At 35.0% G+C, this 26,405-nt stretch overlaps 1 protein-coding gene across 1 annotated transcript in view; it reads right to left on the bottom strand.

Annotated features, from left to right (window-relative positions):
* Positions 1-20,425, bottom strand: part of LOC111046958 (mitogen-activated protein kinase-binding protein 1) — a gene marked incomplete at its 5' end in the record, with an annotated part of 142,318 nt that extends 121,893 nt beyond the window's left edge. Inside the window, 3 exon segments of the mRNA XM_039443242.1 lie at positions 1,582-1,764; positions 17,482-17,697; positions 20,212-20,425. Of these exon segments, the coding sequence (XP_039299176.1) occupies positions 1,582-1,764; positions 17,482-17,697; positions 20,212-20,425 (613 nt within the window).
* Between the last annotated feature and the right edge of the window lie 5,980 nt (positions 20,426-26,405).

Here is a 26,405-nt window from a genome sequence, read left to right as displayed (position 1 = left end):
ACTTTCGCAAAAAAATATAGTATAGTAGGTAACTGTCTTCAAGATGAGGAAGAAATATTTGTCAGTCTTGCAAGAGCAAGATATAAATCATGAGAAAATCACACTTAATTAGTTGTACACTCGATCGGATGTACCTGATGATATCAAATTGTTACTCAAGTAATGTACAGTGTACTGTGTCTGAACAAGATGAATCAATACAAATCTTGATTTTCAGACAAGACAGTTCAAAAAAAATTATGTTTTAATCGAATAATATGCAAACTTCATTGGGTACTGTTTTCATTCCTTTGAAACTATAAAATCGAAGGAAAATTGAGAGGTTTCAATCGGAAAATTATTAATTATTTCTGGTTAGACATTATTGATCCGATTAGAAGTTTTCAGCCTATCTGAGCCAATGTGATTGGTCACCCCTTTTCTGAATGAGATATGTCTAGATAGGTCTGGATGCTAAAGTGGATTACATTGAATTTTGGTTGGGCTTTTGAAATGGCCTACCTTGGAGATGTATACAATTGGGGACTACTAGTATTTTTCATACTTGTAGGCAAGTTAAAGGATACGTCCGAGTCTTAACCGGCCACGTACCGCCGGAACTGAATAGCGTAGAGGTAGTGTCTGCCTTTCATGCAGAAATCATGTTGATAAAACAAAAATTACAATGAATGAAATGCATGTCTGGTTCCAAGCAAACGGCCTTAAGTTGAATGCACGGAAGACGAAGTTATTAAATTACAGATTAAGAGAGAACAAGAGAAATGGAAATGTTAGTCAATCAAAGGTTTGAAGGCCTCATAAATAAAGAAGCTTCCTTTTTAGGAATTAAAGTGATGAGCAATCTTGGATGGACAGACCAAGTTGACTCATTCATAATAAAATATCCACTGTAACTTACTCACTGAATGTTTTAAGGAAGGTATTTAGTTCCCAGACTTTGTTGAAGGTTTTCCATGGCTACTTAATGTCAATTATACAATATAATATATTGTTTTGGGGCAGTGGAAAAATTAATTCAACTACGATTTTCAGAAAGCAGAAGAAAGCTGTAAGGATTATTGATGGTTTGAAGTCGTGGGATTCATGTAGGAGTTCTTTCAAGAAGCACAACATTCTCTATTTCGTGGAACTGGCCTTGTTTACGAAGAAGCATGTGGAAAAACTACACGATAATCAGTTGCAGCATGGTTACAATACACGACATCGAGGAGCTCTGCAATATCCACATCACAGAATCAGCGCTCTGGAGAGGGGACCGCTCTACAGTGGATTGAGATTCTACAATACATTGCCGGCTGAGCTCAGAATCATCGCTGACGTGAGACGGTTCAGGTGGAGGTTGAAGGAGATATTGGTTCAAGCTGCACCCTATACCATGGAGGAGTGTTTCCAGTTGTTTGGATGAGTAATTCCACTTTTCAATCATGGACTTTGTTTTCTCATATAGAGACTTTGTTTTTATATAAAACTTTTCGACATGTCACATACTGCTGAGCAATGCTCCATAATGTAGTGTTTATTGTGATTCAATAGGTTCTATCCTATTCTATTCTTATGGTTTGATAGAACCAATTTACTTACTCGCAGCTCGACCCATTTATCGAGCAGCCTGCGATTATTGAATTCGCACAATAATCCAGATTTGGTGATGGCATAAGTGGAGTCGCCCATCTCTCCCTTGCCGCATGCCACATCGCAGAAATCATTGTTCCTCTGTTCACCAAGAATCGCCGATCTACCCACCAATGGAACCGGCTCCTTATACTGAAGCAAAAACAAAATAGCATCATTTTAAATCTCAATTTTATGAGAAATTTTCATGATAAATACAAGTTAGGTTTCAATAGTTATTTGTGCAACTAGTGTACAAAGTGCCACTTTGCTGCACCGAAAGAAACGTTTACGCACGAGCCGTAGGCGAGTGCAAAATGATGGTTTCTTGACAGCAGCAAAGAAACTTTGCGCACGTATTGCACATTAAATTTTTCCTACAGCTAATAGACGGTGAACATGTCCTATACCAAATAAAATGTTTGTTTGTGCAAATCTTTAGTATTTTTAATGCTGATAATAAATATTGCAACCATTCCACAACAGAATTATTTCAAATTCAGTCTAAATGACAATAGAATGAATATTATAAAGTTATATGAGATTCAATTATAATACTTCATCTACAAGAAGTCATCAGCAAGTGTAGAAATGGCCATATCACTTGTCTGGATATGTATTTTGAGCCATCAATGAGCCTCACTAACGTTATACTTCACCCGTGACTAACAGTTTAATATTCTCCTATACGAAAACACAAAAGTTATGCAGCAAAACTTTGCTTATACTTATACGGTGTCCATTAATTTGTTTTATTGATTAATTTGTCTATGCTTTCAAAGCTGTAAGCTTATGTTTTATTTTTTCTATTAATGCAAATAAATAAATAAGTTTATAGGCCCAGGACTGATCAAGGATTAGGCTAGTGATCAGCCCTCAGGACAGAATTAAGTCTAACCTGACCATTCTATGAAATTTTCATGTGTACTATTTATTCCAGTCCCAAATATCATCAAGTTTGTGTCTTATAATTTGTCACTTATAATCCAGTGTTTTTGATTACGGAATTCAATACACAATTAGTGTAAAAATATAGTTTCAGCTTGTTTTTTCTTGTAAATACATTGGTAAACGTGTCAATTTGGCCTTTCTGCTTCTCTGGATAAGCGCCCAGTAGCCGCATGAAACTTATAATTAAGGTTATACTGCATTATTTAAAACGTGATAAATTATATCATATAGACATTACATTTACCTGAAATGCTGAACTTCAATCATTCAAGTCACTGTTGAGTAAACAGGATATTGTAAATCCAGTGTTTTTGATTACAATATTCAATAACATCTATTCTGTATTCTGTTTCTAATTCATCAACGGCATTCATTGAAGTTGTTCTACGTAAATGTGAGTAGAGATGTTGAATAGGGGAGTTGAAGAACTGAATAACTTTTTTTTGAAGTGTAAATATTTATGTTTCAAACCTAATGGATACATTATTGTTTTGAATATATTACAATTACAACCTTAGTATCAGTAACAAGAGTAACCTAACCACAAAAGTGAATAAATATAAAAAATTAGGGATGGTATCGATACATCGATGTTTACTGTTTGATGTTTTTCTCTTATCGATGGTTTTACCTAGACATCGGTCATCCGATGTTTTTCCCAACTAAAAAGTAAAAACAATTCTATTTTTTTAAATTGATACAAGTTTTTTTTTATCACTATTAAATTATATAAAACTTTAAAGTGAAAAAGCACTCACATTATTTGATGTGGCGACGTCCGTTTCGTGCTGGTATTGCACATTTTCAAGCCAAATAGGAACTGAAGTGTTTAAGGTTATGAGGGTGAAATTTGGTTGGGGTGGAGGGGAGTTTTGGTGGTTAAGGGAGGATTATTTAAATGAGTTTGTCAAACAGGGTGTGGGAGGAAAAGTTGATTTGGTCATTTAGAATATTGTTTGACTGTTGTTTGGTGTGTTTGTATTTGTATTTCGAGGTTGTTGTCTATGTCAGGGTGTGTGTGGTCAGTGGAGATAATGTGTAGTTAAGTGATTGGACGACACGACTGAGGTTTTAAAAATTGAAACTTTATTAACACTACAACTACAGAAAATACCGAATTAAAGAATTTCGGGAGCCGAGTGCTCTCGTCAAGAGTTTGAGTAGAACTAACTGAAAATAATTAATTGAGACATAAAGAAGACAATGCATAGTCAGCTATATTCTGTAACAATAGGGTTGTAATACTATTACTATAGATATTTAACTCCTCCACCCCTAGACTGAAGCTGTCCTCAGCGATCTGAATTTTGGGTTTGGAGGCAAGGCCCAAGAACAAATGTTGGGGCTTGCGAATTTGCTGCTACATTAACATTTCTACAATTATTTCGTAAATAAGTTACATATTTAATAAAGTTATATAATTTAAATACAATAAATATACTAAGAATAACAATAAAACATATAATAAAAATCCAAATATAATAAGTATCGTCTTTTGCAATGCTAAGTTCTTCTATTGCTAGTAGCGGTTCAATCTTAATATTTGCTTCATGTATAATATCAAATGAAAAGTTTGTTTTAAATTTACGAAATGGAACTTCAGATGGGATTGATATTTACTAATTGTTTACAGTGTTCTAATTTCTTATCTTCTAACACTTCACTTATACACTTATTTTTTATCACTGTCACATTTCTGCAGTAGTTGTTGTCACACAAATATTCACATTTACCAGATAAAATTTCGTCATATCTCAGGATAAGGGAAGGATATTAATGAATGGTGGTAACTTCAGTATTACGATAAACAGGATAGGATAATAAGAAGAAGGTTTCATAAGTAGGTGATTTTAAAGGGAATTCAATGAAGTAGGATATATATTCTTTATATATTGAGCAGTGTACTTTTGCTAATTGCCATAATACTTCTGGTTCTTCAGAAATCAATTTTACATTCGATTCAGAAATAATATTATTTATTTCTTTATGGGATAATATACTAGAATGTAGAATATTCAATCTACAAAACTCCAAACTAGTATCTAAATCGCTTATTTTATTAAAGAGCAAACTTAATGAGCTAAATAAAAGGGAAAATTGCTGGTTCAGCTGTACAGTCGTAGTTTCATTTGAGAGAGTTTTGAAATAATTAATAATCTTCAAATTATTCCCATGAATCTTTTTCACATCAGCATTAAAATCATCAATGAGCCTTTTGTTTACTGAAAATTGATTCTCAATATTATGCTGTAAGCGGTATTCATTTGACTGAACTTGAAATAATATTTTGTCGTATTTTTCTTTGTCGTTCGCATCCATGTTAAGGTTACCCATGAAATAGCTGAGCCAAGTCCATTGAAAAGTCCACGCTTATTTCTATTTTTGCTGATATTGATGTGATCTAGTTTTGTTTCTGTGTACTTTAAATGCATTGTTATGATGTCTAGACGGCCTTGATCGATATTGTGTTCACGCAAAGTGAATATTGTTCTTTTGATTGTATTTAATTCGATACGCAACATGTTTACATTAATATTATGCATGTATGTGGAGGTTTCATTTATTATGAACGAGTCCTGAATTTTGATAGGAGTGATGCCTGATGTTTTACTTAGATCAGTCAATCTATACAGGTTTGCTGGTGTTAGGAACATCATCAGAAGAAGAAACATTGTTACCTGAAACAGATAAATTAGTTGATTTCTTTTTCTTTCGAGCTCGCTTCACTCGATTCGGGTGAAGTTTGAAGGGTCGTTTCTGAATCGCTCTTGGATTAGTAGCCAATTGAGTTTCCTTATTGTAGTTCACTTTGAAAAATTTGGGTTTGTCCTTTTTATTAAACGTTGTCTTTATGAAGGGTTCGTTAGGCATTTCAAAATCTTTTTCTCTAGTTTGATTTAATCGATCAGTTCTGTTTTGTTTTTCTTGTCCTACTTTATCTTTTACTAGTTTGTGAATAGTTTTCAGTTTCTCTAGATAGGCGTTTGTTCTTTCTTCAGCAATAAGGGCTTCCGTTATTTCATCAACATATGGATTTTTCGATATACCAAAAGTCATTTCCATAGGAGTTAGTTTCAAGGTTGAATTTATTGTGTTATTGAATGCGATAATTGCAAGTTTCATATTATCTTCGGGTTTGTTGTCTTTATTTTCCATTTGTATAGCATTAAGGAGTTCAATGAGTGTCGAGTGTGTTCGTTCCAATAAACCCTGGGAATCTGGATGTCCCGGTGTTATATAATAAGGTTCTATCTTATATAAACGCAAAAAATCTCGAAGTCCAGCATTATCGAATTCACGACCATTATCCATTTGGATTGTCTTAGGGCATGGGAATAGAGAAAAGTAATCATTCAAACAAGACTGTATTTCAAGTTGGTTCAAACTTGTTAGTGGAAATGCCATGAGTTTTTTTCGAAAAGCAATCTATTATCGTGAGGAATTTTATTCTACTGTATTGAAACGTGTCAATCTGTAATTTTTCGAAAGGTTTGTCAGGAGTTGGGGTAATTTTGTATTCAACTTGAACAGGTCTTCTATCATATTTCACTTTAGCACATACTGAACATTTATTTATATATTCTGTAATGTCTTTAAGCATGGTAGGCCAATAGTATTCTCTTCGAATGTGGTTATAGCTTTCATTAATTCCACGGTGATACGTTTTTCCTACATGATAATTGGTTACAACTTCTTTTTGTTCCTCTGAATCAGTTATATCCAAATTCAGTTTCTTATATCTCCTAAGTTTCACAGAATTAAAATTAGCAATGATAACATTCTTAAAATTTTCAAAAATCATTTCATATTCTTTTTCCAATACACCTGTCCTGGAGCAAAGTATCCCATAAAGTGTGTTGGGTTTCAAGTATTGTATACACACATCATTTATTTCTTCAGGAGTGGATGAACTATGAAAATATAGAGTCAATCTGTTTTTTGTAAAAACTTTTCTGATAACAGGTTCTTTGTTGCCACGTTCTAAAATGATTTGATTCTGTTGAACATTGATTATTTTGTCATCTTCCGCAATGACTACTTGTTCGTTCGAGCTCTCCTGTGAATGTATTGTAACTAGACTACGATTATCAATTTCTTGTTCATTAGCATCATTATCATTAGCATCATTATCATTAGCATTATTATCATTAGCATCATTATCATTAGCATCATTATCATTAGCATCATTATCATTATTTACAATATTGTCTCGATCGGAATTGTTAGTTTGTTCGGCAGATTTGCCTACATGTAGAAGAAAATCGTCAAGTGTGACGGTGTCTACTGAGGGAATGTCTGTGTTAGTGTTAAATCTAAGCAGTTCGTCCATGTCAAATTCGTCGGGGTCATCGAGATCATTGTTATTCTCGAGATCGTGAAAGTCATGATTGAAACCACGAAAACCACTTTCGAAACCTTGGAAAGGTTCGTCTTCATCATTTTCCATCATGTTAACGTCAAGTGGGCGTATTCTTGAAAGAGCTTCGGCTACTTGGTTTGATTTACCTTCCACATACTGGATTGAAAAATCAAATTCTTCTAGAAAGAGTTTCATACGAATTAATTTTGAATTCGGTTCTTTAATGCTGTGGAGCCATTGAAGAGGTTTGTGATCGGTTTCGATTATGAATTTTCTACCATAGAGGTATGGTCGAAAATGTTTGCATGACCAGACTATAGCTAATAATTCTTTCTCAATCGTAGAAAGATTTTCTTCATGACGATTAAGTGTACGAGAAGCATATGCAATGGGTAAGGTTTTACCATTGAATTTTTGTGATAACACTGAACCTATAGCATAATTGCTAGCATCACAAGTCAGAATAAATGTTTTTGTGAAGTCAGGTAGCTGTAAATTGGATCGTTTTGTAATAGAAGTTTTAATGTTTCAAATGACTTTTGATAGTCTGGATTGTTTGGATTGATTTTAACATCTTTTTTCAAGGCGTGTGTGAGAGGTTTTGCAATCTTAGCGTAATCTTTTATCATTTTTCGATAATAGCCTGTCAATCCTAGAAATTGTTTAATTTCTTTTTCAGTTTTTGGGATTGGAAAGTTCTTAATAGCTTCTAGCTTTGAAGGATTGGGTTGAATTCCGCGTTCAGATATGATATGTCCTAAGTACAGTAATTCTCGTTTAAAAAACTCTGTTTTGTCCAGTTGGATTTTTAGATTATGATCTCTAAGTTGTTTGAAAACTGATTTTAGATGTTTCAAGTGTTCCTCGAGATTATCGGAAAACACAATTATGTCGTCCATGTAGACTAACACATTGGGCATTCTGGAAAACAAAATGTTCATTGCACGTTGGAAAGTAGCTGGAGCGTTCTTTAATCCAAACGGCATTCTCAAAAATTCATAATGTCCGTTCTCAGTTGAAAAGGCAGTTTTGAATTATTTTATTCTGAAGAAGTTTGTCAATTTCTAATTCAACGTCCTTCCTGAACACTTGAGGGTATCTATAATTTTTAGAATATACAGGGATTTCGTCAGTAGTGTTGATTTTAAAATTTCAACAATTAGTACTACTTGTCAATTCATCATGTTCACGTTTGATGATTTCAGGAAAATTCCGTATTAAATTTATGATATGTTTCCGCTCTTCGACATTCATATGGTCCGTCCGAAGAAGTTTGGGAATTTCTTTTATAATATCCGATTTGTTTGATACATCTGAGTTATCAATTTCATCATTGTCAAAAATAGTTTCTAATTCTTCTATCTCCATTGGCTCGGGGCTTATGGTCATGAGCTCATTGGAATACACTACGCACTTACATCTATTTTCTTCTATACTAACAATACTTTCTTCAACGTAATAACTTTCATGAGAAACAGCTTTAAGTAGTCCTGTCTTGAGATTAGGAATCGACCTAACTGGTACAGTAACAACATTAAATCCTGGTTTCAATTGAATTTGTTCATTAGAGTTAATCACTGATAACAACGGTTTCGAAATAGTACGATAATCTAACGTGTTGTTTGTATAATTTACATTGGCTTTGAGTTCTTTCAAAGTTTCGTGACCTAATAGGATATCATATCTTGTCGAAAAGTCATACACGTACATTTTGATTTGTGAACTTCCTGGAAACACAGTATTTGAGTTCATATAGATGTATTCATTTCCACCACTTTCACCGGCTGGTGTTTTTACTACGAACTTTTCTTTATATCTGGTCACATTGGGTGGTATGATAGAGGGGTTCACATAGTTCTTTGACGACCCAGTGTCAACCATCCATTTACGGTTAGCGTGGTCGACAAAATATGGGAGCGACTTATTTATGATATTCAATTCAAATTTTTTGGGGGTGTTTCCGCTGAGTGTGTTGGGCCTACCCCTAAAAAATGAGCCTGCATGTTGTTGAATGCTTCAGTAAGTGAAGTTAGCTGGTTTTGCATGCTTTGGATTTCGTTTCCGAAAGGATGAGATGAGTTGTCTGTCAAGTCATCGTGCATGTTTTGGATTCCGTTTCCGAAAAGATTAGATGAGTTATCTGTCAAGTCATCTTGCAAATGATGCACTTCAAACGGAGATTTTGAGTTCAGTTTGAAACGATTAGAAGGATTAGTTTGAACTGTGCGCATGCTGACAGTGTTTTGTGAATCCCACTTACTATTATGTGGTTGTCTGAATTGAGGATTGTTTTGCACAGGCCTCGGTTGGTGAGGAAATTGAGCAAATTGATTTTGAGGAAAATTTTGTTGAAAGTTTCTGTTCTGGGGGAATGTTTGCTGTGATGCATTATTCTGTTGGAAGAAATTCGGTACTCGAGGTTGCGAGAAGTTGTTAGAAAAAGCTCTGTTGCTTGCTTGATAAGCATGAGTGAATGTGTTTGATCGCATTGGCGTTTGATTAAAAGCTCTTGAATCAATTTTATTGATAGTACTGATAGTTGATTTGAAGTTCAAGCTCCTTAGAACAATACTACAGTCATTAATAATCTTATGTCTAGCATCGTCAAGATCGTGAATTTGGAGGATTTGCAAGAGAGCCCAAAGTTGGATGAACTCCGTGAATCAATGTAAAAGTGAGAGTTGCGTTCAACTGCTGCATTAGATTAGTCAAAAGTTCACCTTGGATACCATCTAGTTTATATTTAGTCAACACAGTTGTGCGTTTTTCATCCAGGCGATTAATGAATTTGATCGGGTGTTCATTTGAATAGGATTTCATGAAAGTAATTTCCGCAATTAGGTCTGGAACGGACCTGTTGTCAGCGAAGTTTGTTTTTAGAGCGGCTATCAGCTCGGTTACAGTTGTACAATTGTTATTAAAAACAACTGATTCTGCGGGTCCGGAAAGACGGCTTACGGCTGCCCTGAAAAGGAGCCAGTGATTTTCTGATTTTTCGACAATGTTTTCACTACAATAGGACACTAATAATTCATTACAAGTACTAATAAAATGTGGTAGCTTATAGCAAGTACCATCATAATGGGGTATGAATTTGAGAATGTCATGAAGAATTTGTTTCGAGATATTAGGCATTGTAGGGTTTGGTTGAGGAAGAGATATAACGAAATTACTCACAGTCGATTGAGGTTGGTGGGCGATGTTCCGGTTGTCGTCAGCGTCGGCGTCGGTGTCGTCTTCTCCTTCGGATGATATAAGGACAGCAGGAATCCTCCTGAAGGTGGCGAGATCTCGGTCCCTCTGTAGAGTCCTCTCGTCTCCTGCGGTGGCCAGCGTGGGGTTGAACTAACTGCTAGGCTGGATACGGTTACAGCGTGATGGTGATAACAGCTTGATGGTGGTTTTCCATTGAGAAGTACTTGAAGTCGTTTTCGTTTTTGTAGTTTGATTTGATTTACACTTATTAACACTGGTGAAAGTTAAGTTCTTGTTGAAGAAATTTTTGAAAGTTTGAGTTTACTCTGATAACACTTGACTTTGTTTTCTCGTTGGAGAATAATTTTGTAGTTGAGTGGTAGATTTTGAAGTCGAGCCACTTTCACTATGAGTTTCTCGTTGGAGAAAAATATATGGGTTGGTTCACGGATGAAGAGGTGAAACTCAAAGTTTTTTCGTTGCACAAGATAAAAGGTCTTGTATCCGAGTTTAATGAACGTGGATGGATACAACGATAATACTTTCCGCGACGTAAGTTCGGGCGCCAGTTAAGTGATTGGACGACACGACTGAGTTTTTAAAAATTGAAACTTTATTAACACTACAACTACAGAAAATACCGAATTAAAGAATTTCGGGAGCCGAGTGCTCTCGTCAAGAGTTTGAGTAGAACTAACTGAAAATAATTAATTGAGACATAAAGAAGACAATGCATAGTCAGCTATATTCTGTAACAATAGGGTTGTGATACTATTACTATAGATATTTAACTTATGTCAGGGTGTGTGTGTGGTCAGTGGAGATAATGTGTTCTGCAAAGGTGGAATGGGAGGACGGATGGGTAATGGCTCTTGTGTGTTCTTTGAATCTTATATTGAAATTTCTAGCTGTTTTACCTATGTAGAATTTGCTGCAATCTCTACAATTTAGCTTATAAATTCCTGGTCTATTGCATTGATTTTGAGAGGTGTTGTGTGGGGACAAGAGTTTTTTTAGTGAGTCCTTTGTTCTGTATGCAACCTTGTATTTCATTTTCTTGAATGATGCTGCTATTTTGTAAGTTTTATTGTTGTGGTATGTGAGGGTGACGAATGCTCTATGATTATCAGTGTTGTATTTGTCAGAGTTTTGCGGATTGTTCTTGTTGTTTTTAATTTTTGTAGTAGTTTGTCAATCATTGAGGGTTTGTATCCATTTTGTTGTGCAATATATTCTATTGTGTGCAGTTCAGTGTTGTAATCTGTGATTGTCATTGGGATATTTATTAATCTGTATAGCATGTGGTTGTAGGCTGCGAGTTTGTATTGGATAGGGTGATTTGAAGTGCAATGGATTGTGGTGTCTATGAATGATTGATTCTGTTTTGTGATGGTGATATCCAGGAAATTTATGCTGTTGTTGGTTTCTAATTAAAGTGTGAACGTCAAGTTTGGGTGTATGCGGTTGAGGTGGGTGTGTAGTGTTTCAAGTTGTCGTTTGTTCCCCCTGTATAGTATTAATATGTCATCTACATATCGGAACCAAGTGAGTATTCTATTGGATTGGATGTGTGATTTGGGATCATGGTTGTGTAGGATGTGTTTTTGTTCTATAGTGTGAATGAAAATTTTTTTTTGTTTGAAGAGGATTATCTTGAGAGCAATAAGCAATAGTAACAGAATTACAATCATTATCTCTATCATATTTAGTGTAGTATTATGTTTAGTGTTTTTTGTGAATATAGATCACTCTTGTGAAAGATCTCGCATAAGTTATGATTTCCTGCAGATTGCTATTTTTATTTTTCAATCAGGCTCTCTGTATTTTTATGTGAGACTGTTGGATACTCTTGAAGATTTACATTACTTCTGTGGCCCGTGTCAAGGTTAGATAGTTAGTTATTTAGAATTGAATAAGAGGTCGGATTCTTCGTTTCTTAGGAAGAAAGAGTTTTTTCTTACTACAATTATTTCCTCATCATGTATTTAACACTAATTGATCTAGCTCTGGAAAAGAGGTCCTCGTATTGTAAGGAGTGCAGATATCCATATAGAAAAACTTAATCCATTTTCATTTCCAAAAATCTATCAGGTATTGAATGAATACGATATGAGTATCAATGATTGCTAAAATTAGCTTAGGGTGAAATTTCAAGACCGAATCCTCAAGGATATCCCGAGAGGTTTCAGACTAAGCTATGAAGATGACAAATCTTGTGAACTAGAGTTGATGTATCTTTCTAGTCACAACCTGACTTCAATTATTCGAAAGACTTTTACTTGAATACCACAAGTCCAAAATTGCTGTGATTCCAGTTAGTAACTGTTAAAATATTGGAATAATAGCTCCAGATAAAATTGTAGTCACTTTAGAAGCTCTTTTTGTGCTCTACAATCTGAGATCAGGTATAGCAATCTATCTCATATTCCAGGTACACCTGACAACAATGCTCCTTGTATTGTGAAAAACACCTAATTTTCAGCTTCAAGCATCATCACCAACTACATTGTCCTCACATTGATATTTCGCACAACGACATAAGTTCTTGAGATTATGTTCTATGAGAATCACCCGTAAGATACACTTCATTTCAGTATTTCCTAGTGGAGAGGCGCACTTAAGGACACCTCAAGGATCAAAATTTCAAACACATAACTTTTGACACAATGCTCAGATTTCATCATACTACATTCATCCTTCTCGGTTCGTCACGGCGGTTCAAAATCATGCATAATTAATGAGTCAAATTCGGTCGAAAAATGGAAAATTTATTGTTGAGTGTACATTAAGATACACTTCATTTCAGTATTTCCTAGTGGAGAGGCGCACTTAAGGACACCTCAAGGATCAAAATTTCAAACACATAACTTTTGACACAATGCTCAGATTTCATCGTACTACATTCATCCTTCTCGGTTCGTCACGGCGGTTCAAAATCATGCATAATTAATGAGTCAAATTCGGTCGAAAAATGGAAAATTTATTGTTGAGTGTACTTAAGCCCATATTCCAATACACAGAAAATGAACAATTTCTATATTCAAAGTTGCATGTCTTGTGAAATACTTCTGATAAAATTTCCAAATCTAGTGAGAATGTGAAAATTGTCCCCCTCTACCCACTCCAATAAATAATACTTTCGATTCCAAAACAATTTGGAAATTAAGATTTTAAAAATGAAGATTTCAGTTTTTACATTTTTTTCGTAATTTTACTGTTGATCAAAAGTTTCTAAAACGAGTATGATACATCATAGAAACTTATGATTGATTACAAATTGTAGATAAATTCATCATCTAAAGAGCTCAGTTGCCTAAAATCCATCTTGAATCACTTTTCGCTATCATAGAACTGCCAAAACCGTTAATATGAGAAAAATATCTACAATTTCCGGATTTTTTTCAACAACCAAATCTCACTTTACGAACATATTTTTCATGAATTGTTTACAGCAGATGAAATAGAAAATTCTATTGTATACATTTCAAGATCATGTAATAATTTTTATAATAAGGGGTTACCGAGATACATAGCTTTGAATATAGAAATTGACCATTTCTTATGTATTGAATATGAATAAGTACCTACACTCAACAATAAATTTTCTATTTTTTGACCGAATTTGACTGTTGATGCATGATTTTGAACCGCCTTGGCGAGCCGAGAAGAATGAAGTGTAGTACGATGAAATCTGAGCATTGTGTTAAAAGTAAATTGTAAGTGTTTGAAATGTTGATCCTTGAGGTGTCCTTAAGCGTGCCTCTACTAGGAAATACTGAAATTAAGTGCATCTAACTGGTGATTCTTACCCATGAACTTATGTCATTGTGCGAAATATAAATGTGAGGACAAAGTAGATGGTGATGATGGTTGAAGCTGAAAATTAGGTGTTTTCCACAATAAAAGGAGCATTGTTGCCAGGTGTACCTGGAAATCTATATTACATAGAGCGCTCTACCTGATCTCAGATTGTATAGCAGAAAAATACGCCTAGAGGGATTTTGAAATATACATCTAAATTGTAACAATCGGAAGATATTATTGAAAAACTAAAATTCATCAAAATTGATTTTTTCTTCAAATTTTACTCATTTTTGAAAAATTATAACAAAGTACTGATTGGAGATAGAGAGTTCCGAGTGATCTCATTTTTTTCAGAATTATATAATCTGGGAGAGATTTGGCAGAAATAGCTGAAAACTGGAAAATGAGCCGAAAATACGAGTTTTTCGGGCTATCTTGTATCTAGCACAAGGAAATCTTGCATGTAGAAATTGGTTCTGGACTTCTCTTATGTACCCAAATAATATATTAAAAAATCAGAACTACAATATAAATTGCAAGCACACCCCCTTTTTTATGTCTATATTGACTGGACTAATAGTATCATCCATAAAAACGTAGGGCGATAAACGATGTTTAAAAACATCGATGTTCAAAAACATCGATGACTGTTCGATGTTTTTCACTTATCGATGTTAGGATGAAAAAAACATCGATGTTCAAAACATCGAGGTTTTGTCTTTCGATACCCATCCCTAAGAAATACTTGATTCCTTAATCATAAAAATGGTCGATAAATGTTTCCAATGTCTTCCAGTTAAAAATATAGGCATCTCACACATAAAAAATCGTTCATGATAACGTGAAAAGAAATAAAATACTGATATTGAATACTATCAAAACTTCTTGTTTATTTACTGTTTGTTATTCAATATCTCGCTTTAATAATCAGCTATTTTACAAAAATTTCCAGCCAGCAACATATTCAGGTTTACCAACATCCTAGTTACGTTGAAAAGTGGCCATTGCTGCACTGATTACAGAACGCAAAGAATCACTTTTCTGCTCTAGTGCGGGAAAAATTTTTCTGCACTCCAGATTTGCAACATGGCAACGTAAAATACTTAGTAGGTTATATGGAGCACCAGTGCAGCAAAATCAAAATGAAGTTGGTAAGAGTGACTGGGCTGCTATAGTAAGCAGAGGTGCAACGAAGCACAACGCGCAAATTAATACATTATATATTATAACCAAGGACACATTTTTATTCAATTTGACAATAAATTAAGGTTTTTATCAATAATAAAATTACACAGAAAAACATTTGATGCATTTCAGGCAATTTTACCCATAATTACCCACTTTTCATATTCAATGGTAACTGTAGGAAAAACTTAATGTGAAATACGTGCGCAAAGTTCCTCTGCTGCACTCAAGAAATCATTCCGCCCTCGCCTACGGCTCGGGCGTAATAGTATATTTCGCACCTAGGGCCGAAAATGAGACTTTTCCGGCTCGAAATCGGTTTTTGAAGTCCGAGGCCGTAGGCCGAGGACTAGAAAAGATTGAGACCCCGAAAAACATTTTTACCCATGGTGAGAACGTTATTTTTCGCCACACAGAAAATTAAACAATATAAATATGAGAATAATTTATTGTTTATTAGGCACTTCCGAAAGCAAAACAGGAAGGTCATAGCTCTAGCAAATCTGAGGTAATCTGAATATCAGGAAATTGTCCAAGTATTTTTATTTTTTATTCTGATTTGTATAAATAACCTAAAAGATTATGTTCAATTATGTAAGAGGTTGAGTTTATACTTTTTATTCTTCCAAATGACAATAAGATGATATTATTATGAATGTTTTGATTCTTGAATAATAAACACAAATAATGAAAAGTTTTTTGATCAGCTGTTTTAGCACACTTGAAATTTGGCCAATCTGAATGTCAACGTCAACAATGCTTGTTGTCATTGACTTCGGAAGTTTAGGTTAGAAGTTCTATCCTACTCTGAAAATCGAATTTGAATAATTTATAATATTTATATCTTATCTGTATTTCATTCATTCAAATAAAATGATAGTATTATTTTGCAGAATACTTTATTCAATTCTAGAAGCATAAACTGATTCCGTTCAGAATACTTTATTCAATTCTAGAAGCATAAACTGATTCCGTTACATAAACTATTTGTAAAAACGTTTAGCACCATGGATATTGCCCAAGTAGTTCGAAAATTATCCACCAGGTCTCGTGATAAACGATTAAACGCAGTACCACAGTATACATACAGTACGGAAACTTGGCTTTACCCTGACGCCAAAATCCGCCATCTTGTTAGGAAGCGCCGCATTGTAATAGTATTGATGGTAGGTTCGGATCACTTCAATGATCCGGATCAATTGATCTCGTTCACTGCCACGAGCCAATCAGAAGACCAAGATTGGAACTTCCCAAGGTCACGTGACGTGTTTAGTATTGGGGTCATGTAAAAAGCATCGGTTAGATAGGCGATTGATTACAAGTTTCCATTCTGTATATTCTGTGGCAGTACGATTAAAAGCAGGTTTGAGGTTAGATTCTATTATACTCTGAAAATTGAATTTGAATAGTTTATAATATCTTATTTGTATTTCATTTATCCAAATAGAATGATAGTATCTTATTGCAAAATACTTTATTCAATTCTAGAAGCATAAACGGATTCCGTTTCATAAACCATTTTGTAAACATGTTCACATCAAATCAGAATCAGCTGACTTCAAGGTTATTTTACAGCCCTAGGGCCGTAAAACTTTTACCGGCCTGGTCAGAAAACAATCATTTTCGGCCTCCATATGACGCACGAAAACCAGCTCATTACATCCAAGTGGGGCGAAAACGTTTCTTTCGGTGCAGCAAACTGTCACTTTGCGCACTAGTTGCACAAATAACTATTGTGTTGTTATGTTGCAAATTTGGAGTGCGACAAAGTGTTTGCCACACTTAAATCTACATTCCCGCACTGGGTGTGGGAATAAGGTATTTTGCGTACTTTAATTGATGCGGGGATGAGCACTTTTTCGGGTAACTGTAGGAAAAATAATTTATTCCATTGATCTACAATGATTGATGTTTCAATCTGAACAAGTTTAGTTTTTATTAACTAACCTAATTATTTAACCTAACCTAACAACTATTATTACTACACCAGTAAGAAATATTTAGTTATGAAAGTAAATCAGTATGATTTAAGGAATGAGAGATATGTTGGATAATTGTGCTGAGTTTTTTAATATGTGCATACTGAAAAGAATAATAAAAAAATTTGGTTGAATAATTATTACACTTTAGATGTAGCATAATGAAATTCATGTCAAATGTATTGTTTTGTTGTAAGCCCTTTCGTTCTACTTTTTTTTTGTAGATATATTAAAATGTTTTATATTATTTTATAAAAAAAATTATAATAAACTTGTAGATATATATTAAAATTTACATGTTTTTGTATATGGTACCATGTCAAGCAGCCTTTTTAAGATAGCTTATTCTGTTGAGGTACATAGTACAGGTACTATAGAAATGTGCAAATGTATTACCTTGGCAGAGCGAGTGTATTCGAGGTACCAGAACTTGACATGTCGATTGCCCACAGTGACAAAATAGTTGCCACTCTCAGAAAACGCAACTGCTTTCACTTTCGTTGAAACTTTATTTGATGCTACTTTTACTCGCGATCTCCAATCCCAAACATTGACTATCATGTCATGTTGCGATCCCACTGATACAACATATTTTTGGCTGGGTGAGAACGCCTGAAATCAATCAAAACATCAACAATTAAATTTCATCGAGCGATGTTTTCGATTTGCATGGAAATGAAAATCATGGAATTAGTAAAAAAATCATTTTATACAGTACAGAGTGTCAACGAACTCCCTACCAATATTCTAGGGCATTGTTCCTGCATAAGAAACATATCTACGTATCATATTTAAATTGTTTGGAAGTCTTCAGTAACTCACACAGCGGCCATTTTCCTTTTTTCACTCATTTTTTTCTAAATTATGGTTGAACATACAAAATTGAAACATTGCACAATCATTTATAACAACTGGACAAAGCTACAAAAATTATGATAATTTTTCAAATTCATAAAACAAAATGACGGCCATTTTAAATTTTGTTTCTCAAATAGGTTTTACCTATCGTTTAGTACCTGATTTTTTAAGATTGGACCAATTGAGTAATGGCAGCTTTAGTGATAGGACACCGTTGGGGGTTAGTTTCAGTGCATGCCAAGGCTATAGTCTGCCACAACAATTCAACAGTCTCCACTTTGCATGACTTTGAATGTCATCTTTAAGCTATTTTAGATTATTTCAAACAATAATTAATGTTACATTAATTGCTCTTGATCTTGGCATAAGTATCACTAAAGCTGCCATATTTCAGTTGATATTGGTCCAGTCTTAAAAAATCAGGTACTAATCGACAGGTAATTAAATTTACTAAAACAAGTTATTGTTGTGATTTTTTTGTAAAACCGACGGTTTCTGAGTTATTTAAGAAACAAAATTTAAAATGGCCACCATTTCGTTTTATGAATTTGAAAAAATATCATAATTTCTTTGTATTCTTGTCTAGTTATTATACATGATTGTGCAAAGTTTCAATTTCGTATGTTTAACCATTATTTTGAAAAAAATAATAAGTGAAAAAAGCTAAATGGTTGCTGTGTGAGTAACTGAAGACTTGCGGACAATTTAGATATGTTTTTCACCCAGGAACAATGCAGTAGAGTAATTGTAGGCAGTTCGTAAACACCCTGTATGTAAATAGTTTAGCCATCCATACAAATGATTTGATTACACACACACACATTATATTAGATACATCATGTATGAAAACATTATTTTATATTATTAGTATACATGGCAAATAATACTTGGGCAAATTAAACACAAACAAAAAACATATATGAACACTATGGCAATAACGATAACAGAGCCACCAATATCATATACCAGCCCATCCCACCACATACTCGTATTATAGCTTGAGAATACTTTTGTACTGATAGACAAGAATAAAATGAAATTAAATTAATATGACACAATAGATTTTAAATTAGTAAAAAATGAACTGATTTTCAACAAACCATTATCGAGTCAAAAGTTCTACAGTAAAAACAATCTAGAAAATTATCAAAAACTATCAAGCTCTATCCACTCACATCGAAAATTTTTCAAAAAGTACATTTTTTTAAAATACAAAACATATCTTTCTATAAATAACAAATCATATTGTTTCAAAAAAAATCTATGCACAGGATTCAAATAAGTGCTACTCGGCAAGTGTGACCTATTAAGAACGACATGCGAGCAAACAGAACAATGATGATAATAAACTGAGTACACTTTTGGGTACACAGTTACAACTGTTTGGAACATTGACTAGTTAATACATCTAGAGCATGGAAAATGTAGTTTTTTTTATATCTCACCTAGAAATATAACTGCAGTTTTACTGCATTGCCTCTTCTAGAGTACAGACAGACTAATATTGTATTGTATATTGCATATAATAAAAGTCATATTCAATTTGTTATACATAGGGCTAACACTGATGCTCTTTCACTGAAATAAAAATAAAATCCAGATACCGTTTTTATAAACTTCACTATTCGAGGTGAATAACAGTTTCAATCAAAGCTTGAAATGCTCGGCAATATTCCTGGATATTTCGAAAACATATATGATTCTATAGAACACGATTTGCTTTTGGAGAAGCTAGAGAAAATAGGGATAAGAGGAGTGACAAATGAATGATTTCGGAGTTACCTTAGAGATAGAACCAAAAAGTAAGGCTAAATAGTGAATTGAGCGACTTGGGGTTAGTTAAATATGGCATACCACACGGGTCAGTTACAAGTGAACGTAGGAACGTAGGTGTACAATCTAATATTAGCTGCGACATGCAATGGTGTATGCAATGCTAAAAATCTATTAGGCTCAACTCACACCTACGCGACTCAGGTCGAGAAGAGACTCGACTCTAGTGGAGAGCATGTGTTTCCAAATGGTGACACTCAGACCAGTCGATTCTAGTCTCCACCATTTGAAAACACATGCTCTCGATTAGAGTCGAGTCTCTTTCACTCGCTTTCAACTCGTGCTGTGAGACGTTGTCACTCTCCCTAGTAATGATTCATTACAATCATAGATTGAATCGAAGCTGTGTTCCAGGAAGAGGGTTCAATAATTGTAATACGATACTATTCAAACTGGAATTAGAATACTAATGTGAGTTAATGTGATTGCACTTACAACACAGTTGATGCCATACTTGTGGCCTGCGAATTCGGACTCGAGTGAATTGTCAGTGAGATCCCACACTCGCACACTCGGCACATGTCCACATTCACCAGTGACCAGGTAATGGCCATCGGGAGAGAATGCTACACACGTAACGGTCTTTCGACAGCTATTCAGTAAATGATACTGGCGAGCTTTCAAGATATTGAAAATCACTATCGTACAACTGAAACACAAAATTTCAACCATTAAATATAAGTTGATCAATGATGACAAACACATTGTCGAATCTCAAACATTCTAAAGGAACTAAGGAAATTATGTAATATCAACATTGAAATTAAAAATCAAAGTGCCCTTTTCAATATATATTTTGTAAATGAATATTTCAATTTTATGCTAATACGAGTAGCCCTGAACAAGAGAATAAACATTACTGCAATATCACTTTATAAATACACAGTGTTTATGAATGAATATCGGTGTTTGAACTCATAATATTTGTTACATCAAACTTAAAGTGTTATAAATTAAGAGTCAAATGGAAAAGTATCTTGAAGAGATTTTTTTCGATATACCCCACAGATTACAAAGTCCACATCTTTCCCAAATTCTAACCTAATACCGCATATCTCAATGTCGCCCATTGAACATATGTTCAATTAAAATCTCTAGCAGATTTATCTTGTGAAATAGACCATCTATGTTCTGAAGAATTACTTTCAAATTATTAGTCACCTGCTTATGTCTATTTGTCTTGAATTCACAGTTATCTACAATGTTATTTACATGATTGATAGAGGAAGAAGAAGGAGTAGTAGCCATCACATTAGCCTTGTCATAATCTATACGTTTAAATCCGGGCTACATGAAGATGATGCATAATTATGTTCAAATACCACATTTTTACCATTATCATGTATTTGAATAACAGATAAATCATCCGATGCTTCGATGCTTGAATCATTCATCATCACCGGAATAACTGAAAACATTGTCCTATTGGGAGATGCATTACAAGGTACAGGAGACAGCGATGAAAAGGGTGCAAGAGAAGAGGATTCATAGAGGGAGCTTACTGCCATAAGAGACATCTGCAGTGACAGGAGTCTGAGAACTAGATGAATTGGTTGTGATGGGGTAAGACCCTATGTCGGGAGATTCAGGCAATCGGTTATTTTATTTATAGCAGCCTCACCTCCAGCAGTCACCGTTCGATCAGCACCTCTCATCACAGTCTGCTTTACGAATCTTCCCAAGAGTAATTTGTTTACCGTGCCTATTTAGATGAAGACCGTGCTTTGTGATGCTGGATCTCTGGAGGAAGTCATTGATGTCCAGGAAGGAAAGCTGCAGCACACCAACATAGCCGTGCACCACTCTTGATATGTAGGAGTTGAGTAGATTATGTTTTCGTTTAGGCTGGTGTCATCATAGCGGCAAGAGACGCTGTAAATCACAATATTGGACTCCAACTTAAGTTCTAGAAGACTACTTATTCCTTGGCAAATTGTTAGTTGATGGGGTTCATCTTTATAAAAATCATTTGTTCCTGCCAGTATTACGATGACATCATCCTTAGTGAAATCCTTGACAAACTGTAGCCCATCCAGGATGACGTGTTTTAATTTAGCCCCTGGCTTGGTATAAACGAAAATATCAAAGTCCTCATACAGTTGATCAAGGTATTTACTCAATTGTTTACCCTATCAGCTAATATTGTCATCCTCTTTTTCTTTTTATTGTAGGTTGAATCACTAGATTTCAAGCAATGAGTCTTTTGGACCCTGTTTTCAGCAGCAGGTATATGAACTTTAGCTTTCACCTGTAGTTTATGAGAAATATGCCTATTCTTTGTCGTAGATAACGAAAACTCAGAGAACGAATCAAATCTGTTTTTTACCATTATAGCAGCCCCTGTTTCATTAAGATTGGTTCCAGCCTTTATCGAGTATCTTGGCTTAATAAAATCATCATACTGAGAGCCTACTTTGTCGATGACAATACTTTCATTCGTAGGTACATTATCGTTTTCAGTTTGAATTATTCTAATTATTTCATTTTTATTCATCAATTCTTCTTTCATTTGATCAATCTCTTGCAACAGTGAGTTAATCTTATCAAAGCTCGTTCTCAATTCACTACTCAAGTCTTCTATTTCTCTATGGAGAAGGTTATTATATTTTCATTTAGATGTTTAATTGTATTTTCTCGGAGATTAATAATATCCAGCCCACCACAGTCAGGCTTGCATTTCTTTGTCGATAGTCTATAACTTGATTCAGTTTGTGTATCTATGCTTCTCAAATCAAGTTCCCGCTTATCAGTATTCGGAACATTTTCCAGGTCAAGCTCAGTTTGTGTTCCATTATCATTAACGTGATTTTTAACCCCATTCCCTATAATGGATTGGATTTCATCAATATACGACAATTCGACAATATACCCCAATCAGATCTTCAATTTGAGTTTGAGTTTCACAGTCAACAACAGATTTATCAGTTAGGCTCATCAATTTCAACTCATTCTCAATTGATCTATGTATTGCCGCGTCCCATTCAGTTCGCAACTTTTCAAGTTGGCGTCCAAGTGCGACATTATCACGCTCCGCCGCTGACTGACCTTTACAACCCTCTTGCCTATTATCGATTATCGGAGAAACACACCCATTTGTATTTAAGGAGCAAGAGTGACTAGAGTTTTTAATGCATTCACATTCCTTTGGTGAGGAGCATTGAGTACTGTTAATATTTAAACTTATGTTCTTTATGAAGGATGAGGAGAAATTACCAGAAACGCTCACAGAGCTCCGCTCAACCCTGGGGGTGCAATTACTACTGGAAGCTCCCTTACTCATGATCCTCTTACTACTAGAGTCCGCATCGGAGTCAAATGGCAAAACTCTTTCTTCTTTGTCAATATTTGGTGTGGAGTATGCGACAGAGTTATCTAACTCATTGTTACTAATATCCGGAGTTGAAAGATTATGTAAGAGAGGAAGCTCATTTATTCAAGATACAGACTTATCTGTTTTGAGAGATGCACTACTTGTATTATTAAGACAACGCCATCTAATATCACCCAATGCAGTATCTGCTGATTTTCTAAAAGAGTACCTCCTGAACACCAGTTTTGGATTTCCGCGACTAGTAACATCAAGAGAAAACTTATTCATCCCTACACTTGAATGATAGCAATTATAATAAAAATAGAAACTAGAAAGAATCAAATATAACGACTGACAATATACTATACTATGATCTAAGTACTATGAAACTATACTATAGGCATAAATAAATGGTCATCAAACAATTTTCTTTTCACATATAGTTACGAACACATTTTACTAATGAAAAGGAAATATTATATTATGCAGAATTAAAAGAGCACTGTTATGTATTTACAACTGTTCAACCAGAAAACTATGCTATTATCAGGATGAGAGTTAAGTAAACAAATGAAGAATAAGGTAAACCTGCTATCAGCATTAAAAGAAAGTGAGAAATGAGAAAAACATGATAACAGTCGTCAAGCTCAATAGGTAATCATTATCATCTCAGATCTCAGTATCAAGCACTAAAAGTGCAGATTAGGCCAACTAGTCACCAAGCAGCCAATTCACTCCTTCGAAGAAAACACCAACGAGCGGGAGATAAAGCCGATAGAAAGGATGACATCAGTCTTCAATACTCCTTATCACTCCTTAATACTCCTTAATTGCTGACAGATGCAGTTTCTGGCTATGACGGATTTTTCAAGGTCTCACATGTGAACGCTCAATCCCTGTGTGCACATATCTGCGATTTTCGTGAACTGTTCTCTTCCCTTCTTTTTGACGCAATCCTTGTTAGTGAATCATGGCTGACACCGAATATTTTGGATTCTGAGGTGAAGGTAACTGGATACAATTTGATTCGGAACGATCGAACAGGCAAGAGGGGAGGAGGAGTTGCCATCTACCTTAAATCACATTTCCAATATAGAGTTCTTTCCTCTACACCATCCCAGTATTCTAGAAAACCAGAGTATCTTTTTATTGAAGTCAAAATAAATAACGCCAAATTGCTGTTGTGTGTTTGTTATAGACCACCAAGAACCGGATTCATAAATGAATTCGAAAATGCTCTAATTAACCTGTTGCCATCCTACAAGCATGTTGTAATAATGGCAGATTTTAACACAGATCTACAGAAAACTGATTCTTTCGAATATTCACAGCTCACAAACATTTTCATTTCATGTCATGATCCCACTCATCACACCAATTCATCACACACAACTCTTGATTTGATAATAGTTAATGATGAGTCATTTGTTGTTCATTATGGTCAGTTACCAGCCTCAGGACTCTCTTCACACGACTTGATTTTCTCTGTGCTTTCTCTTCAGTCTCCAAGACCTGATGCTAGAACAATGCATTACAGGGATCTTAATAGAATTAATCTGTTGGAATTTATTGCTGATGCACGTAATCTCCCTTGGTATAGCGTCTACAATCTGATTCATGTCGACGACATTGTGGAGAGGTTCGATGAATTGATTTTGGCTCTATACAATAAGCATGCTCCTGATAAGCATGTTTATCACTCAGAGAGTAAGGAGGAAGCCATCACCATGGCTTACTCCTGCAATTCATCAATTGATGTCTAGGCGGGATGCAGCCAAACGCAAGTTTAGAAGATCTAATGATCCCAACGATTTCAACCTCTTCAGGAGGTTGAGGAACAAAGTTAAACAGGACCTGCGGAACTCTCGAAATCGCTTTACTTATAACACCTTACTGCAACAAAACACACCACGGGAAAGGTGGAGAATGGTCAAATCGTTGGGTATTGGCAAGACTAGAACTTATGAGCCTATTGCTTTCGACTTGAATGATTTAAATGATTTCTTTGTATCACCTCCTGGTGATGTTGATCTTGCAGCTCAATATACTGATGCACTCAATAATACACTTCAAGGTACTCCTCCAGCACATCAATTTAATTTTTCACCAGTTGATTATTTGCAGGTATTGAAGGTTCTCCGTTGTGTCACTTCTAATGCCACTGGGTCTGATTTCATACCAATCCGTTTTATCAAGGATACATTGTTTGTTACTCTTCCTGTTATAACCTATATTTACAATCAATCTTTCATCAATTCTTCTTTTCCTTCACCATGGAAATCTTCTCTGATTACACCTCTTAGGAGATCTCCTCGTCCCACATCTGCCTCTGACTTTAGACCAATCTCAATAGTTTCTGCATCATCTAAGGGCCAGGAGCGTTTGGCACTGGAACAAATCAATCAATATTTGAGTTCTAACAATATTTTAAATAGGTTCCAATCTGGCTTCCGCTCAAATCACAGCACTACTACTGCTCTGGTTCACGTCACCGACTCCATCCGTCTGGCTATGAATGATTCCAAGGCAACCATATTAGTTATGTTTGACCTCTCCAAAGCCTTTGATTGTGTTCATCATCCACAACTGCTGCTTAAACTAAAGGAAATAGGCTTCTCTGATCATTATGTGTCCTGGCTTAAATCTTACTTGGTCTCTAGACAGCAATGTATCAGATACAATAACAGTTTTTCTGCCTGGAAACCTATTTCTAGAGGAGTACCACAAGGATCTATCTTAGGTCCTCTTCTGTTCTCATTATTTAACGATCTCAGTAAAGTATTCACTCATTGTAGCTTCCACCTGTTTGCGGATGATCTTCAGGTATATTACAGCTTTAAGCCAAATAATATTGATGTGGCTGTGGAGAATATCAACAGGGATGTGGCTGCGGTCAGTGATCACATCAGGAAGCATGGATTGTGTCTGAATGTGGCTAAGACAAAATCAATATTGATTTGTCATCCACAGATTTGGCGACAACTTGATGTTTCTGCTATCCCTAAAGTCCTTGTGAATCATCACCAGCTTCCATACAGTAGCTCTGTGCGTAATTTGGGTCTCATCATTGATAGATCATTAAAGTGGAATGAGCAGGTGCAGTCAGTTTGTAGGAAGGTTTTTGCTGGCGTTCATACTCTGAAGAGGGTTGACGACGGTATCCCACTGAATATAAAGCTCATGCTGGTGAAAACATTGATTTTCCCTCACTTTTCTTATGCTGATGTGGCAATAATATCTTCAAGCTATTCACGATGTATCTACAAGTTATTACTGCATAAGATGTGTATGAAATCTGTATGATGTTATGTTATCTTTG

The sequence above is a fragment of the Nilaparvata lugens genome, chromosome X (assembly GCF_014356525.2).
Source record: "Nilaparvata lugens isolate BPH chromosome X, ASM1435652v1, whole genome shotgun sequence".
Classification (NCBI taxonomy): Eukaryota; Metazoa; Arthropoda; class Insecta; order Hemiptera; family Delphacidae; genus Nilaparvata; species Nilaparvata lugens.
Note: the sequence above shows the minus strand (reverse complement) of the source record. Positions and strands in the feature narration are given on the sequence as shown.